Source organism: Vulpes vulpes, chromosome 4 (genome assembly GCF_048418805.1).
Source record: "Vulpes vulpes isolate BD-2025 chromosome 4, VulVul3, whole genome shotgun sequence".
Taxonomy (NCBI): Eukaryota; Metazoa; Chordata; class Mammalia; order Carnivora; family Canidae; genus Vulpes; species Vulpes vulpes.
Window position 1 is genome coordinate 56,161,301 of NC_132783.1, and position 16,768 is coordinate 56,178,068.

General features: G+C 36.1%; 1 protein-coding gene across 6 annotated transcripts in view; it reads right to left on the reverse strand.

The window, feature by feature from the left end:
• ARHGAP24 (Rho GTPase activating protein 24) overlaps positions 1–16,768 on the reverse strand; it is a 735,186-nt gene that overhangs the window by 46,460 nt on the left and 671,958 nt on the right. For all 6 annotated transcript variants that reach the window (XM_072755700.1, XM_072755701.1, XM_072755702.1 and 3 more), the window contains one exon: positions 9,797–10,004. In XM_072755700.1, the coding sequence (XP_072611801.1) occupies positions 9,797–10,004 (208 nt within the window). The remainder of the gene's footprint in view (positions 1–9,796; positions 10,005–16,768) is intronic.

Sequence of the window (16,768 nt, forward strand, 5' to 3'; positions counted from 1 at the left end):
TATACAAAATGTAATAATTAAAATATGATCTTAATAATATTTAAATTAAATTTTAATAACACTTTATACTGTTATAATTTTAAGTTATTAAGAAAGCTCACTTTAAAAATCTAATTTTAGGGCTTCATATTGGAGCTTTAATAACAGTAGGCCTTAAAATTATAATTAGAGATTATCTTTGCAGAATTACTGTGAGAATTTCTTTCTACATTTTAACATACATGGAGATGAAAGCTACATCTTGTTGACTCTTCAGTGAGATAGAAGCGTTTTGAGGCTACACAGGAGAATACACTCATTCAATCTCACTCTGTCTCATATTTCACAATGAAAAATTTCTATACTTTTCTTTACATCCTAATAAATATTGAAAACATTATACACAGTCTATATTTTAAACTTACACCCTTTTAAAAATCAGTTTGATGGTGAACGTTGGTGAAACAAATTCTAACCAAATGTTCCAAGACAGTTTGTTTCCACTCCTGAAAACCAAAACCTGAGCTAGCTAGTACTTGGCCATGAGAAATTTCAAACTCAGACAATTAAATGAAAAAGCACATGGAACAGACTACGTGTTCTGAAAATAATCTTACTTTCCTTGGGAAATTATGGCTTATTTATTCCCCTACCAGTGTAGTTAGCAATTATATTTTGCCACAAATATGTGACTCTGTTCTTTTTATTTCCCCGTTCATGGATCTGGAAGTCTTTTTTTTTTTAATTTTTAATCAGCAGAATTCAGGAATTCACATATGTGCCTCCCTATGACAGGACTCAAGCTTGACAATTTATTTATCAAAACAAGGATATTTAGATTGCCAGAATGTGACATTGTGATACAATAAGAAATATATTTTGTGTGTGGTTTATTTTTTTTTTCATGGCTCCTGGTCAGAGCTCCTAAAATCCTTCTAATTTTCTAAATGATAAAAGTAATAGAAATATCTTTTGTTATGGTATTTGGTTTTTATCCCTAGTTTCTGAAGTAGTTCTAGTGATGTAGGTGAAAGAAAAGTCCTCATTATTCTTAAAAAACCCCTTTCAATCGTACCTGATGAGGTTAATGAGGTGACTTTTGGAAAGCCCCTAAAATAGGAGGTGGGTGGTTACCAGAGGAAGGAAGCATGTGATTAGGGTGTTGGAACTTTCAGCTTTACCCCTCAATCTTTGGGGGGGGACAGGGTACTAGAGATTCAGTTCAGTCACCAATGGCCAAAGATTTAATCAATCATGTTTATACAATGAAGCCTCTATAAAAATTCCTAACTGAAGGGATTCCAAAAGCTTCTGGACTAGTGAACACATCCTCCTGCTGGGACGTGGCCTGCCTGGTGAGGTCCTGGAAGCTCTTCACCTTTCCCTATATCTGCCCTATGCATCTATTCCAATTGGTTACTCCTGAATTGTATCCTTTTTATAATAAACTTGTAATCTGGTAAGTAAACTGTTTTCTTGAGTTGTGTGAGCTCTTCTAGCAAATTACGAAGCCCGAGGAGTTTCTGATTTATAACTGGTTGGCCAGAAGTATGTGACAACCTGTGACTTGCCATTGATCTCTGCAATTGGGGGGATGGGCAGTCTTGTGGAATCGAGCCCTTAACCTTCAGAGTCTGCACTAACTCTGGACAGTTAGTGTCAGAATTTAATCAAATTGTAGGACATCCATTTGGTGTTCACCAATAATTAGAGAATTGCTTGCTGTGGAAAACCTACACATTTGGTGTCAGAAATAGTCTATGGATAGAATAATAGAAAATATTAGTTATCCTTTACAGAGTGACCATTTTTTAACATGTAAATAAAATTATTCCATTTACTTATGAAAAATGTTTCAATGTATTTCCTTTTCACTTAGAAGGAAAGTGAAATTCCTTATCACAATCTATGGAAGCTACACAAGATCCACCATCTCTTCCACCTATCTCCCCACACTGTATTCATCACTCACTGTATTCCAGCCACAATGTCCTTCTTTATGGTCTTCAAACAAGCTAAGCTGTGCCCATCTCAAGGCCTTTGTAGTTGATATTCTATTTTTAAATTTTTTAATTTATTTTTAAGATTTTATTTATTTACTCATGAGAGACAGAGAGAGAGAGAGAAAGAGAGAGAGAGAGAGAGAGAGAGAGGCAGAGACATAGGCAGAGGGAGAAGCAGGCTCCATGCAGGAAGCCCGATATGGGACTCGAACCTGGGACTCCAGGATCATGCCCTGAGCCAAAGGCAGACCCCCAACCGCTGAGCCACCCAGGCATCCCTGTACTTGATATTCTATCTACAATGTGCCTCTACCACATCTTAAATATGGCAAGTTTCTTCCCATCATTCAAGCTGAACCTAAAAGATATTCTCAGGGAGGAGATGTGTGTTTTCACCACTTCACTCACTAACATATTAGCATGTCATCCTTATCACTCTTTGAAATTATTTACATATTGACTGTTTATTGTTTATCTGTCTACCACTAGTAATGCAAACCCCAGAAGAGAACTGATGGTCTTTTGAACTTAGAACAGGTGTCTAAGTGTCTGAGACATACTAAACATCTAAAATTATTTGTTGAATGGATAAATGAGACAGATTATCTGCAAAGATGACTGTCAATAATTTCCCATTTGTATATATTCATGTCTCTCCTTCTACCAAGAAGTAGAACCAATTTTTAATCTCTTTTGATCTGAATTGGCCTTATGATTTACTTTGAACCAAAAGTATTTAGTGGATATGATATTGTGCCAGTTCTGGGCCTAACCCTTCATAGGCCTTATGGCTTCCACTCTTAGTGTCTTTTGGTCCTGAGATACTTACTGTGTATGAATAATTAGTTAAAGAGAGAAGCCTATAGGACATAAGACCCCAAAGAGAAAGAGACAGGCTCAACCCATCATCAGCCATTTCAGCTGGCCTAGCTTAGGCACATCTCAAGAGGTAACTCTCTTGGATACATTAGATTATGGCAACTGATACCAAGTCTTTGCCAAGCACTGTTCAAATGCAGAATCTGAAAGGGTTACTGTTGGTTTGGACTGGTTTACTATGCAGCAATAGATACAGGAAGCAGTCACTGGAAGCAGAAATTGGGTGCTGCCACAAGAAAGCTCTAATGTATGGTGCTGGCTTTGACCAGGCAGTGTCTGGAGAGTCAGGAGGAGACTATCAGAACTGGAAAAACAATGATAAAATTGCTATGAAAGCTTGAGAATGGTAAAAGCTGATTAAGTAGTGGTTGGAAAAATTTTCAAGATTATAGGCTGCCATAACTCACCATATAAAAATGTTCCTGATGAAGCTAATTAGAAACCGTTCAACTCTGAAGAAGAATTTAGAGAAACTATAGTGCTCCCAAGACATGTCTCCAGTTGGTGAAATCTTCTAAAAGTAAGAAATGGCCCTGGAGCAAACATAAAATCCAGGGTGCTGTCAGTCAAACATGACCTGAAGGTAAAGACCAAATGATGGTGTGATTTAAGATTCCTCATTAAAACCTCTGAAAGACTTAAGGCAGCACCTTACAGATTCTCTCAGCAATACAAAAGGATTTAGAACGAATTTTAAGGTTGTTCCATAAAATCCTCATAGACCCCATATGGTAGGACCTAATATAAAGGGATTTATGGATGTGATTTTGTTTCAGCAGGAGGATTATAATTTGACACTTCCAAGGTTTTTAAAGGAACTATGGCAACTTGGAATAAAAGGTACAATACCAGTTCAAAATGAAACAAGTATTTAAGACCCCAACTTTCTATGAGCAGGAAGCAGACTGAGAAACTACTCAATTAGAAAAATGAGCCATTTCTTGTTGGGGGCAGGGAAGAAGTCTCACGGAGCAAAACAAGAGTCTAGAGAGTAGATCAAAGAGCAGAGAAGCACCAAAGGTTAGAGAACCAAGCCCTAACCTAGGTGTATTACCCAGCCACCCGCCCACCCCCAGAGGAGGGGTCCTGACAACACATATAGCAGGAGTTCAGAAGTATGGATGAGAATCTGTTCACAGTCTTCACAGAGTAACAGGTATTATATCTTCTATCAAAAATGAGAAAAATAGTCAAAACAACTTTTTTAAAGATATTGGACAATAGTGCAAAAATGTGACCCTTAAGAGTATGGAATCAAATGAGGTAAATCTTATGCTTTCTCCAGCCTTTGTGAATTGTCACTCACCAGAGTCTCGGACAGGGATTGGAACTCTAAAGAGAGAAGAGCAGTCTCCCCAAGGTAAAGAGACAGAGATTACAGTTTGGAAAGGTTGAAGCAGTTGTCATTTGTGATACAGACTACTAGAGAGGAGAGAGCTTTGCACAAAAGGACTTCTTGAAATCTACACATATGTCTTCTTAAGTCTTCATCTAAATACCAAGATGAGCCTGCAGAGGGAAACATCCTATGGGGCTAAACGCAGAACAGCTACCAGGGAAAGAACAACTATCAGGTTTAACAGAGTATATGAGAAACATGTTTAAAAGAGAGAAAATCGATGACACCAAAACTGGTTCTAAGGCTTAATGAAATTGATAACACATAAATAGACTAAAAAAAAAAACGATGAAACATTCCCTAATATCAGAAGAGAAGGAGAGGACTTTCCTAAAAAGTCTACAGATATTACAGATATACATAATTATTAATTATGTAAATATAATTACAGATATTATATTTCCTAAAAAGTCTACAGATATGCATGTTACAGATATTACAAAAAAAAGAATATTATAAACAACTTCATGATATTAAATTTGAAAAGTTACATGGAACGGGAAAATGTCATGAAAGAGACAAATTATCAAAACTGGCACCAGAAGCATTAGAAAAGCCATCTCCAAAACCTTCCCCATAAAGATAACTTTAGGGTTAAATGACATCACTGGTAAATTTTATCAAAGATTTATGGAGGAAATAGTACAAAATACACATATTCTTTCAGAAAACAAGGATAGATGGGACACTTGCTAACTAATAGGGGGGCCAGAATTTCTCTGATAACAAAACTAGTTGAAGATAGTATAAGAAATCCACAGGTCAGTACCCTTGATGAATGTAGGTCCCCAAATCCTTAAAAAGTTATCTGCAAGTCAAATACAGCAATATATAAAAAGTATAATGTACCACAAGTCAATGTGGCTTATCTTAGCAAGGTAAAGTTGGTTTAACATTTGAAAATAGATTAATGTAATTCAGGACATTAACATCACAAAAGGGAGGAATCAGATAATTTCTGTAATAAATGCAGAAAGAAATGGATTTTATAAAATTTGAATCTCCTTATTAAGAATGTTTGAATCTCTTTATTAAGAATGTCGGCAAACTAGAAATAAAAGGACATTTCCTTATCTCGTAAAGGTCATCTACAATAAACTTATAGCTACCTATTAAACCTATAGCTACCATTGCACATTATAGTGAAAGACTGAAAAGCTCCCTCTACATACAAGAAAAGTATGTCCACTCACTACTATGATTCTATGGTTACCAAGTTCTTAGTAAGTACAAACAGACGAAAGAAAGAGAAAGAAGAATGAAAGAAAGAAGAAAGAAAGAAGAAAAGAAAGCAAGAAAGAAAGAAAGAAAAAAGAAAGAAAAAAGAAAGCAAGAAAAGGAAGGAAATGCAAGGCCTACATATTGAAAAGGAAGGGATAAAACTCTCACTAGGTAAAGTCAACAAGATATGTACAATGAAAATTCTAAGGGATCTACATAAGTCCTGCTAGCACTAATAAATGAACTTGCCAAGTTGGTAGGACAAAAGATCTATATACTAAAAAATCAATTGTGGGCTCCTGGGTGGCTCAGGTGGTTAAGCATCTGCCTTCGACTCAGGTCATGATCCCAGGGTCCTGGGATTGAGCCCTGCATTGGGCTCCCTGCTCTGTGGTGAGTCTGCTTCTCCCTCTGCCTCTGTCACTACCCCTTTCCCCCACTTGTGTTCTCTCTCTTTCAAATAAATAAATAAAATCTTTTAAAAAATCAATTGCATTTGGATAATCCAGCAGTGAGCAATAGGAAAATTAAATATTAAAAATAATACCATTTACAGGAACATCTATAAATATTAAGGATATTATTTATATGGAGCAAGATCTTAACATTGAAAAATACAAAACCTTTTGGAAATGTAGAATGTTCTAATGAAATGGAGAGATGGGCTATGTTCATGAATTAGATTTCATATTTTTGAGATGTCAAAATTTTCTCCCAGTTGATTTCTGGATTCAGTGAAATTTCAATCAAAATCCTAACAGACATTTCTGTACAACTTAATAAGCATACGCTAGATTTCTTTTTTTTTTTTAATGGAGATGTAAATGACCTAGAATTGGCAAAACAATCTTATGAACAAAGAGGATTTACTCCACTTGATTTCCAGACTTTAAACCTATAGTGATTTTCTCTAAAAATAGCCTCCTGCAAATCTTCCTTCTCTTTATGCGCTTACCCCTTTCTCCATCAAGTGGCAGAGTTTATTTCCTTTCTCCTCAAATGTAGGCTGGCCTGTCTTGTGACCTGCTTTGACCAATAGACTGCACCAGAATCACACTATAGTCTGGACCTGGCCCTCGTGAGGCTTACAAACTGTCATTTTCATTTTCTTGGAACCCTGGGGTATCATGTCACCAAGTCTGAGTAATCTGCTAGAGTTAAAGGCCATATGAAGAGTCGCTCTATTAGATGTGATATTTACAGAGAAAAAAAGAGCAAAGAGGGCATGAGGGAGGAGGAAGGAGGAGGAAGGAAGTGAGGGAAGGGAAGGGAGGGATGAGGAGGACAGGAGGAGGAGAGAGAGAGAGAAAGAAAGGCCCAAGCAGCCCCCAGCCATGTTAGCCATCTCAGACAAGGCTCTGGACATCTGAGTAAAAGCATCCTGGATCCTTCAGACCTAACTGATCTGTGTGAATCCACATCCTGGGCAGGAGAAAGGGGCGCATCCTGGCCAACTCCTACCCAAAGTGCAGAACCACAAGCAATACCGGTTGTTATGACTTATGTCACAAAGTTTTGGGGTGGCATGTTACACAAGTGTAGAAACCCTGAAACACTGAATGACTGGGCAAATGTATGACACTCTTTTCCTTGTAGGATGCGAGGGGCGTTACTGTATTAATAGTCCTAACGCTGAAATACTCTCTGCAACTTTCTATAGGTTTTCTAGTTGATAGGTAGCTTCTGTAATTACTCTTTAGAAATTAAAAGATAAGAAAATTTTTCCAGAGCATAAAATCACCAGGTAATTAAAAGATCTTTCAGAATAAATTTATGATTTTAGAAGTAATGGAATCACAATATTAAAAAAGGAAAGAAAAAATCATTTATCATTCATTATTCATTATCCCACGAAATCCGTGTTTATCTTTTGTTACCTTTCCTTCAGTCTGTGTGTGCATTAAAGTATTTCATACAAAAATAAATACTTCTTTATAAGTGGGATCATATTTTATATAAAGATTGCACAGTATTTTATTGTCAGCTCAGTTATTAAGAGCATGATTTGGAGATAATTGCTTATAGGGCATCTTTTCTTATAGGTATCCTAAAACTTATAAAATATCCTTCCATTATTTCACATCACTGAGAATCTTGTTATAATAACCAAACTGTAAATACCTATAGCAAAATAATTTTTAATAAATATACTTTTCTATAATGTCATCTGCATATATATTAGGTCATATATAATATAAGAAAAGGCCATTGAAACTTATTAATGTCACATGAAGTTCATTGTAGAAGATGTTGTTTATCTCATTATATGATATTTTATTATGAGGATCTCCCTAACAAATTTCATTCAATTTTGGAGCCAAAAAATTGCATTTTGTCTAGATAAACCATGTGTATATCCTGTGAATAGGTCTGAATTTTAACTACTTGTTTAGGTTTTCTTCTTCAAAGTATAAAATAAGACATGGGGCTCCCCTGCCAAAGTATATCTGTATTCTTGAAATTTGCTCTCCAACTCTGGTTTTGAATTCATGTTTTTGTCTTCACATTTAATTTTTCTCTTTCAGAGATAATTTAGGAATGCCTATAAACTGTTATACTTTCTGTTAACAGGTAGGATGTTAATCAATTAATTGCTCCTGTCTTATTTTTCCATTTATTATTTCTACTTATGACTGTATAATTAGCATATTTCCAAAAGTTTAATAATTGTATGACATTTTACTATATTAATGCACTATTATTTAATTAACATATTCTGCTGGAGATAATAGATTGGTGTTATTTTTATTATTACTAAAATTGTAATAAGCAACTTTGCACTTAAGTTTTTTTCTACAGATCTGATTTTTTCTAGGACTAGAATTTCCTGCTAAAACGCTTTTAAAATATATTACCAAATTTCTTTAGAAAGACTAAAAATAATTTGCACTCTCACCATCAAGGTACCTAGCCTATATACCTTGTTAGCACTGAGTATTACCATTATTCAAGATTTTGCTGATGTAACTAGTAGAAGGACATTAAATAATATAATGTGCATTTCTTGGATTATTAGAATTAGCCCATATTCCCAAAGGTGCTTCCTTTGTCTTATAGTATGTATTCAAGTATCTACTTGTCTATCTGTTCCATAGATCTGTGTCTATATATCTGTGTACTAATAATTCTATGTTTCCAAAGCAAAATGATACTTAGTATATAATTTTCAATTTTCAAGTAGTAAGAGTATTCTTATCCACAAAGCTCAATACTGAGAATCTCTCCTGAGGAAATAAACCAAAAATAGAAAATATTTATGTAAATGGATACCCTCTACAATATTATTTACAGTGATAAAAATGATAACATAAATGTCCAAATTGTTGAAATGGTTATGAACAATATGCTTGTAGAGTGTAATATTAGATATGAAAAATTATGCTTACAGAGGGTGCCAACCATCAAGTATTCAGCTAAAATATATTGTAATATTGGGGATATTTCAAATAGTAACATGAAAAATATGACTATGCTAAATTGATAATATCAGGATAAAAAAATTATTATTTTCTACTAAGTTAAAAAGAGTGACGAGAAGGAGGTAATTTACAAAACATTACCATAAGTGTTTAACTCTTAATTAGCAGAGTTATGGATGCTTTATATGTTCTTCTGAAACTTCCATTATCTCCTGAATTCTATTATGCTATACTTCTCCTTGATTCTTTGTAAATCAATTCTAGATTAAGGTGAAGCTACATATTTAAAAATATAGTGCTTTTATAATTATTATTAAAAACAGTTACTTTAATTACATTGCCAATATCCCAATCTCTGCTTATTAATACTTGTAATATCTCTTAGCTGAAAGAATTAAAAAAAAAAAAACTGTGAACAAGAGAAGACTTTTCTGACACAAAAGTTTAATATAGTGTTAATTTAGGACCAATGGAAAAGAATAAATAATATTTTAAGGGGGACAAAAGTATGGAGGAGAAAGATACCTAAAGTGCTAATTTTTAAAAAGATTTATTTATTTATTCATGAGAGACACAGACAGAGAGAGGCAGAGACGTAGGCAGAGGGAGAAGCAGGCTCCTCGCCAGGGAGCCTGATGAGGGACTCCATCCCTGATCCCCTGAGCCAAAGGCAGATGCTCAACCACTCAACTGCTGAGCCACCCAGGCGTCCCTAAAGTGTTAATTTTTTTGACTCTATAAATGAATAAAAACAAACCATCTTTGTATGGCTTATATAATCCATATTCTAAACCATTATAATATCAGTTAAGGTTATATCATCTTAGTTCACTGCCTTCTTTCTGTTTAGTTTGGATTTCTCAGTGAAGGATGATTAGTAAACTCTTGAAATCTACCTGTCAAATGATGGCTTCTCTCCACAGTCAAAGGCATCCTGGAGCTCCTTCACTAGGTTAGCCTGGCCTGGCAGTCGGAAGAGACCCTCTTCTTTTAGCCCCCTTTGTCGGATAAAGTCCACACACTGCTCCACCAACATTGGAGCCAGACGGTTCCCATATCTCTTCTCATAACGGACAGTGTCTTCCAGTTTCTGTCCAAAAATGCCTGGAGAAATAAAGGATCACAATGAATTTGAGGAATTTATATCACCCCACTTTGTTACTTTTTAAAAAACTCAATATAAAGGAAAAACAAAGACTGAAATGCTGGCAAGTATTTAAGAACTTGTACTTCACATTTTTACAAAACCAAATCCATTGTACACAATTCTTCAAATGAAAAGACTTTGCCTTATGCTGCCCTTTCCCCCTATAGTCCATATTCAGCCCCCAAACCAAACAGAAATATGAAGTTGGAGATATCCACTTCGATATAAGAAACACTGTAATAAATAAAATTTTAGTTTTGAGTTTTCTTTTTCTTTATTTTTGAGTTTTCTTTTTCTTTTTTCTTTTTTCTTTTTCTTTCTTTTGGGAAAGGAATTGTATTGAGAAGCAGAATATCTGCAGAGAATGGTCAAACTCTACTTTTTGTTACAGCTGTAACTTTAAGTCCAATTTTCATTCAGTATAAATATTGTCCATTTATTTTTTTGTTCACCTTTTGTTTTCAAACAAGTGATGATGCCATGATTATTTTGTTAATTTTTTATTTTCATTCCAGTGTAGTTAACATACAGTGTAATATTAGTTTCAGGTGTGCAATACAGTGATTCAACACTTCCAGTAACATCCAGTGCTCATCACATGTGCCCTCCTTAATTGCTATCACCTATTTCCCCATTCCCCCACCCACCTTTCCTCTGGTAGCCATCAACTTGTTCTCTATAGTTAAGAGTCTGTTTCTTGGTTTGTCTCTCTCTCTTTTTTCCCCTTTGTTCATTTGTTTTTGCTGATTTCTTCATTGAGTTATTTTCTTATTATTGAGTTTTGAGAGTTCTTTATAAATTCTAGGATCAGATATGATTTGCAAATACCACAAGTCTGTGGCTTGTTTTACCATTTTCTTAATGTCTTTCAAAGAAAAGTTCTAAATTTTGATAAAGATCCATTTATCATGTTTTCTTTCATGAATTATGCTTTCAGTGTCATATCTAAGAAATCAATCAAAAAATTTTTCCTAATCCAAGGCCATAGACTTTTACCTACATTTCTTTAAAAAATTTATTCATAAAAAATTTTATTCATTTAAGTTTGACATTTCGATCTACAATCCATTTTAAGATAGTTTTTAATTACTTTTTTAAATTAATTATTTTTTTGTATATTTTTTTATTGGAATTCGAGTTGCCAACATATAGCATAACACCCAGTGCTCATCTTGTCAAGTGCCCCCCTCAGTGCCCATCACCCAGTCACCCCATCCCCCCGCCCACCTCTCCTTCCACTAACCTTAGTTCATTTCCCAGAGTTAGGAGTCTCTCATGTTCTGTCACCCTCCCTGATATTTCCCACTCATTTTCTCTCCTTTCCCCTTTATTCCCTTTCACTATTTTTATATTTCCCAGATGAATGAGACCATATAATGTTTGTCCTTCTCTGATTAACCTACTTCATTCAGCATAATACCCTCCATTTCCATCCATGTCGAAGCAAATGGTGGGCATTTGTCGTTTCTAATGGCTGAGTAATATTCCATTGTATATAGAGACCACATCTTCTTTCATCTTTTGATGGACACCGAGGCTCCTTCCACAGCTTGACTATTGTTGACACTGCTGCTATAAACATTGGGGTGCAGGTGTCCTGCTGTTTCACTGCATCTGTATCTTTGGCTAAATACCCAGTAGTGCAATTGCTGGGTCATAGGGCAGTTCTATTTTTAACTCTTTTGAGGAAACTCCACACAGTTTTCCAGAGTGGCTGTACCAGTTCACATTCCCACCAACGGTGCAAGAGGGTTCCCCTTTCTCCACATCCTCTCCAACATTTGTGGTTTCCTGTCTTGTTAATTTTCACCATTCTCACTGGTGTGAGGTGGTATCTCATTGTGGTTTTGATTTGTATTTTCCTGATTGACGCCATGATTATAATCAAGGTGATAAAACCAGGTAAAAATGCCCAGAATTTTCATCAGAAATATTTCAGACAGAAATATTTCACCTTTTAAAATCCTAAACTACTGGGACACCCGGGTGGCTCAGAGGTTGAGCATCTGCCTTCAGCTCAGGGAGTGATCCCAGAGTCACAGGATCGAGTCCCACATTAGGGTCCCTGCATGGAGCCTGCTTCTCCCTCTGCCTGTGTCTCTGCTATTTTCTCTGTGTCTCTCATGAATCAATAAATAAAATCTTTAAAAAAAAAAATCTTAAACTACTAATTTATTTGAAAGGGAAAAATTTGAATTATGAAGCAGTGCATACCAAAAATGAGGAGGTGGAATCATGATGGTTTGCCCTGACAGACAGGAGGACATATTTTACCACACATTGTCTAGAACTGCCAGCATATGATAGTAATAAAAAGCAGGCCAATTTTGATCAGTTTTATTAGATTTTAAAATAACCACAAAGGGTAAATTTTTTCCTCTATGCATTTGGGTCTAAACATCCCTACTATTCACCCTTGAGGACCCACTGATTAAGAAACAACTCCTCTAGGCTGTTTGTAGTGGGTGTGACAGCTTCAAGGTTAAATTGGAGCACTGGTCATGCAGGCCCTAAGGGCCTGCAGTTGCAGTGGAGTCACTGCTGTGCTCTCCGTAGCATCTGGAGCTGTTCTACTGATGATGAAGAGATGCCTGGGCTGGAAATGGAGTCCATGGTGGCTGCATGAGGCAGCTCATGCTGCCCTTTCAATATGCCAGCCCCAAAGGCGGCTTCAGGTAACAAAGAGGGCCCTAATCTTGTCCCGTCTATCACTAACAAGCAAATAGTGGGGTGTATCTATGAAGAGGACAAGAGTGCTATCATCTGGTTCTGGTTGCACAAACATGAGACCCAACAGTGCCCTAACTGTGGAGTTCATTAAAAGCCAGTGTCCACCAGTTGGCCCACTGAGCCTTTACACTAACTTACTCAAAATGTGCTGTAAAGTGTCTTCTTTCTAATAAAGAGTAGCCATTGTACTGGCTTCTTCTATCAGGAAGAAAGAAAGAAAGAAAAAAAGAAAGAAAGCCAGCCAGCCAGCCTCTAAAATATATTAATCAGGTGGTAGCTTGGCAAAAATGATCAACCTATGAGAAAAATGGTGGGGAAAGCCAAAGCAAATGTCACTCCAATGTACCCAGATGGGATGAGTATCACTAAATGGTTTTAGCGGTCTAATGGTTTCATAAAAGGGGATGAAAAATTAGTGTTGCATGTCAAAATTATGTGATACTCCAGAATACTTGGGGAATTATTTCAAAAACATTAGGTTAAGAACTTGACAATAAAAACACATGTTTTATCTCCCTATCTGTAAAATAATTTATGCATGGACTCAGCAATGCAAAACCATCACATTCTAAGCAATAAATATTACTACCAAAGAGAAAATTTTTAGCCTGGTAGAGACAATAAAACAACAACAAACCAAACTATTCAACACCTGATATCAAATCTGACATTAATGGAATTCATATATTTGTTTTGGGAAAAAGTATTGAGTGAACTAATATTAATATTCAAATACATAGAAAGCAGAATTAGAAAATGGCATCTTCTAAGGGTAGAAAAATTAATTAATTTAAATTAATGTAGGTAACAGGCTACATTAGTCTTTGGAAGAAGCAGTTTCTCAATGGCATGTCAAAAATTGCTTGATAACTCAACAGACATTCATACCCCTGTTTTCTCTTGTCATTTCCATTTTAAGGGCTGGAAAATGCTTTATCTGTATTTCTTTCATTTAGAATTCATAGGACTTTATGACGTGGGCACCACTATTTTGCCAAGGAGAATGAAGCATAGAAAGGTTAAGTGACTTGCTGAATGTCACATAGCTAGTGAATGATGGAGTCAAGATTTGTTCAAGGTTGGATTTCAGAGCCACTCTGTATCTATTACACAATACTGTGTACTGCACACATGTCTGAAAAATGAGTTAATGAGGGAGAAACTTGCTGCCTGCTAGCTTTCTGACCTAATTTCTGCCATCATGCTAGGAGGAGTGATTTCTTCTGAGAAAATGCAAATTTGGAGGAAGGTCAGAAAAGAAAATAGAGAAGGAGAAAACTCTGAATATCTTGTGCCTCCTGTCCAAGGAAATAATTTCCTTTATGTAAAGAGCTATGTTTATTTAGCAATATAATATATAAAAGAGCTAAAGCACATAGACAAAAGATACACATCCTTAGATATTCTTATGGAAAATTAATAGTTTTCTGCTCTAAGTCTGGTCTTGCAAAGATTAGTGATTTTAATAAATGTATACTTTCCATTTTGTGGCACTGGAATAGAATGTCCCAAAAATCTCTTACAATGGTAGATGTGAATTAATGTCCTATTGATCATGTTTTTTTGCGTGTGAAAAGTTAGGGTAAAAATTTTTTTACACTCTTTTGTTTAGAATTTTGGTTGAGGAAGCAGTGAAACTTCAAATTTTAAGATTAACAAGAAAGAGCAAAGGTCATGAGCCTATTCTGGACTAGCAGCATGGGGAAAAGGACACATTGATTAGTAGATTATTAACAAGAACATACTCTGTGATGTGAGTCATGTAAACAGTTCTAGCTATGTCCATTTAAATTCCCAGGGGGGTTTCACACTCCCTGACAAAACCATCCCTGGAATTTCTGGGTGACAAATGTACATCATGTGTACTTCCCATGGAACTACACAAATGTACATCATGTGACTTCCCTTGGAAGTACAAATGTACATGGAAGTACACTGATGATGTCATAAAGCATCACCAAGGAGGTAACTTTTCACTGGATTGAGAAAGTAAATTACACAGGTGATTTTATTATACTTGTGGGAGGCTGTTCCAACGAGAGAGAGAGAGAGAGAGAGAGAGAGATCTAAATCTCCTTCAGGATTTGTGAGGTTCTTCCTTTATGTGTGATTTATACACTCAATAGCTAGAGGCAGACTGTGAAGTTAACTGAGTATGATCAGATAACTATTCATATTCCATTCATATTAAATATGAATAAACAAACACAAAACCAAACTGTTTTGGACTTCCTGTTCCTTGCAATTTATTCCTTTTGCTCCTTGGTTCCTGGTTAAGTATGACTCTGGCTCCATTTCATTACTTTCTATCCTTTTGCCAACCTATTGCAATTTGGACTCTGCTACCGTCATTCTACTAAAAGAACTTTTTCTATAATCATTAACAACTTCCTACTTGACAAATCATTGAAAGCCAAATCTATTCTTTGTATTACTTCATGCCTCGTTCCCTTTAAAACTGTCAATGTCCCTCTTCTTGACACTTCTCATGTGTTACATAGTTCTTGCCTTCCGGAATACTCTTATTGATCTCCTTCTTGACTGTGCTACTTACTTACTACACCCTTCTCATGGATTTGTTCGTCCTTAGGGTTCTGTCCTCAGCCCTATTTTTATGTTACTTAACACAATTTCTTTGCTTGACTACATTTAATCTCATTGTCTATCAAGTATTCTCAGATCTGTATCTTAATTTGGGCCACTCTTATGATCCTTGGTATTAGATTTCTAAGTACCCAATAGACCCCCTCAACATGAATAGCTCAAAAACATCCTCAAACTCAGAATTTCTAAAACTAAATCATCTTGTCTTTAAAATCTGTTCTACTTCCTGTAATCCTGGTTTTGGTTATCAGTTCCCATTATCCCCCTAAACACTGAAGTGCCATCTGAGAGTCAACCTAGATTCTTCCTTCCATCATGACCTTCATTTAGTGACCACATTGGTTCCTTTCAAACTCACTGTCACTATATTAGGCTAGATCCTCAATATTTCTTAAGTGATTTTTTTGAAGAGCAGAGTATTTATTCCTGGCAAGTGCTGCCATAGTGATCTTCATAATATTTAAATTGGATCATGACATTCTTTTGCTTTATTTCTTCCAGTTGTGCCTACTGGCCAACTCTTTTTCATGGAATACAGAGTCTCCACAATCTGATCTCTGCCTCTTTATCTGCCATTCAACCGACAAATATTTAGGTGGCACCCACTGTGTGCCAGGCACTGTGTCATATCCACCCTCCTTTCTACTGCTTGCTCACAAACAACATGCTCTGTATCCATACTGGACTATTAATGGCTTCCTAAATGCAATATGATTTATCCTATCTTTAGGCCTCCTTCAAGAAGATAGGTTTCGCCATCATGGGTCAGCCTAGGGCAACTTACTCTGCAAGATTCAATTCATATCATCTCCTGTGTGAAGTCTTTACTAACATTCTCTCATCACTCCAGACCCAAAGCTTGATATGTTTCTTCTTTGGTTTCTTAGCATTGCTTTGTAATTACTGCCTATCTACCCTGGACTACTCTCTCTCACCAGTCACAGGATGATTGTACTTTTATAATCACTACAGTAAAATCATTATCTTGCATTTGTTATTATTACAAATGATATGGGATAACACCTGTAGAATATGTGTCTATCCAATAAACATCAGAGAAGGGTAGGAAAATTTCTCAGGGTGCCACAGATATCAAGACTGAGCTGGAACTTGAGCCAAATCTGAAGGACTCCAGAGCTCATGCTCCACTCTACCACAGTGCCATGGTTGGAATGTCTATCCCCCCACCCCCGCTTCAACAATTCCTATGTTGAAAACCTAATGCCTAGTGATGGTATTAGGAGGTGGGGCCTTTGAGAGGGTGATGAGGTCATGAGGGTGGAGCCCTCCTGAATGGGATTAGTGCTTTGGTTAAAGGGCTCCAGAGAGCTTTCTCGCTCCTTCCTATTCTGTCACTTGAGAATACAACTGGAAATTGACAGTCTGC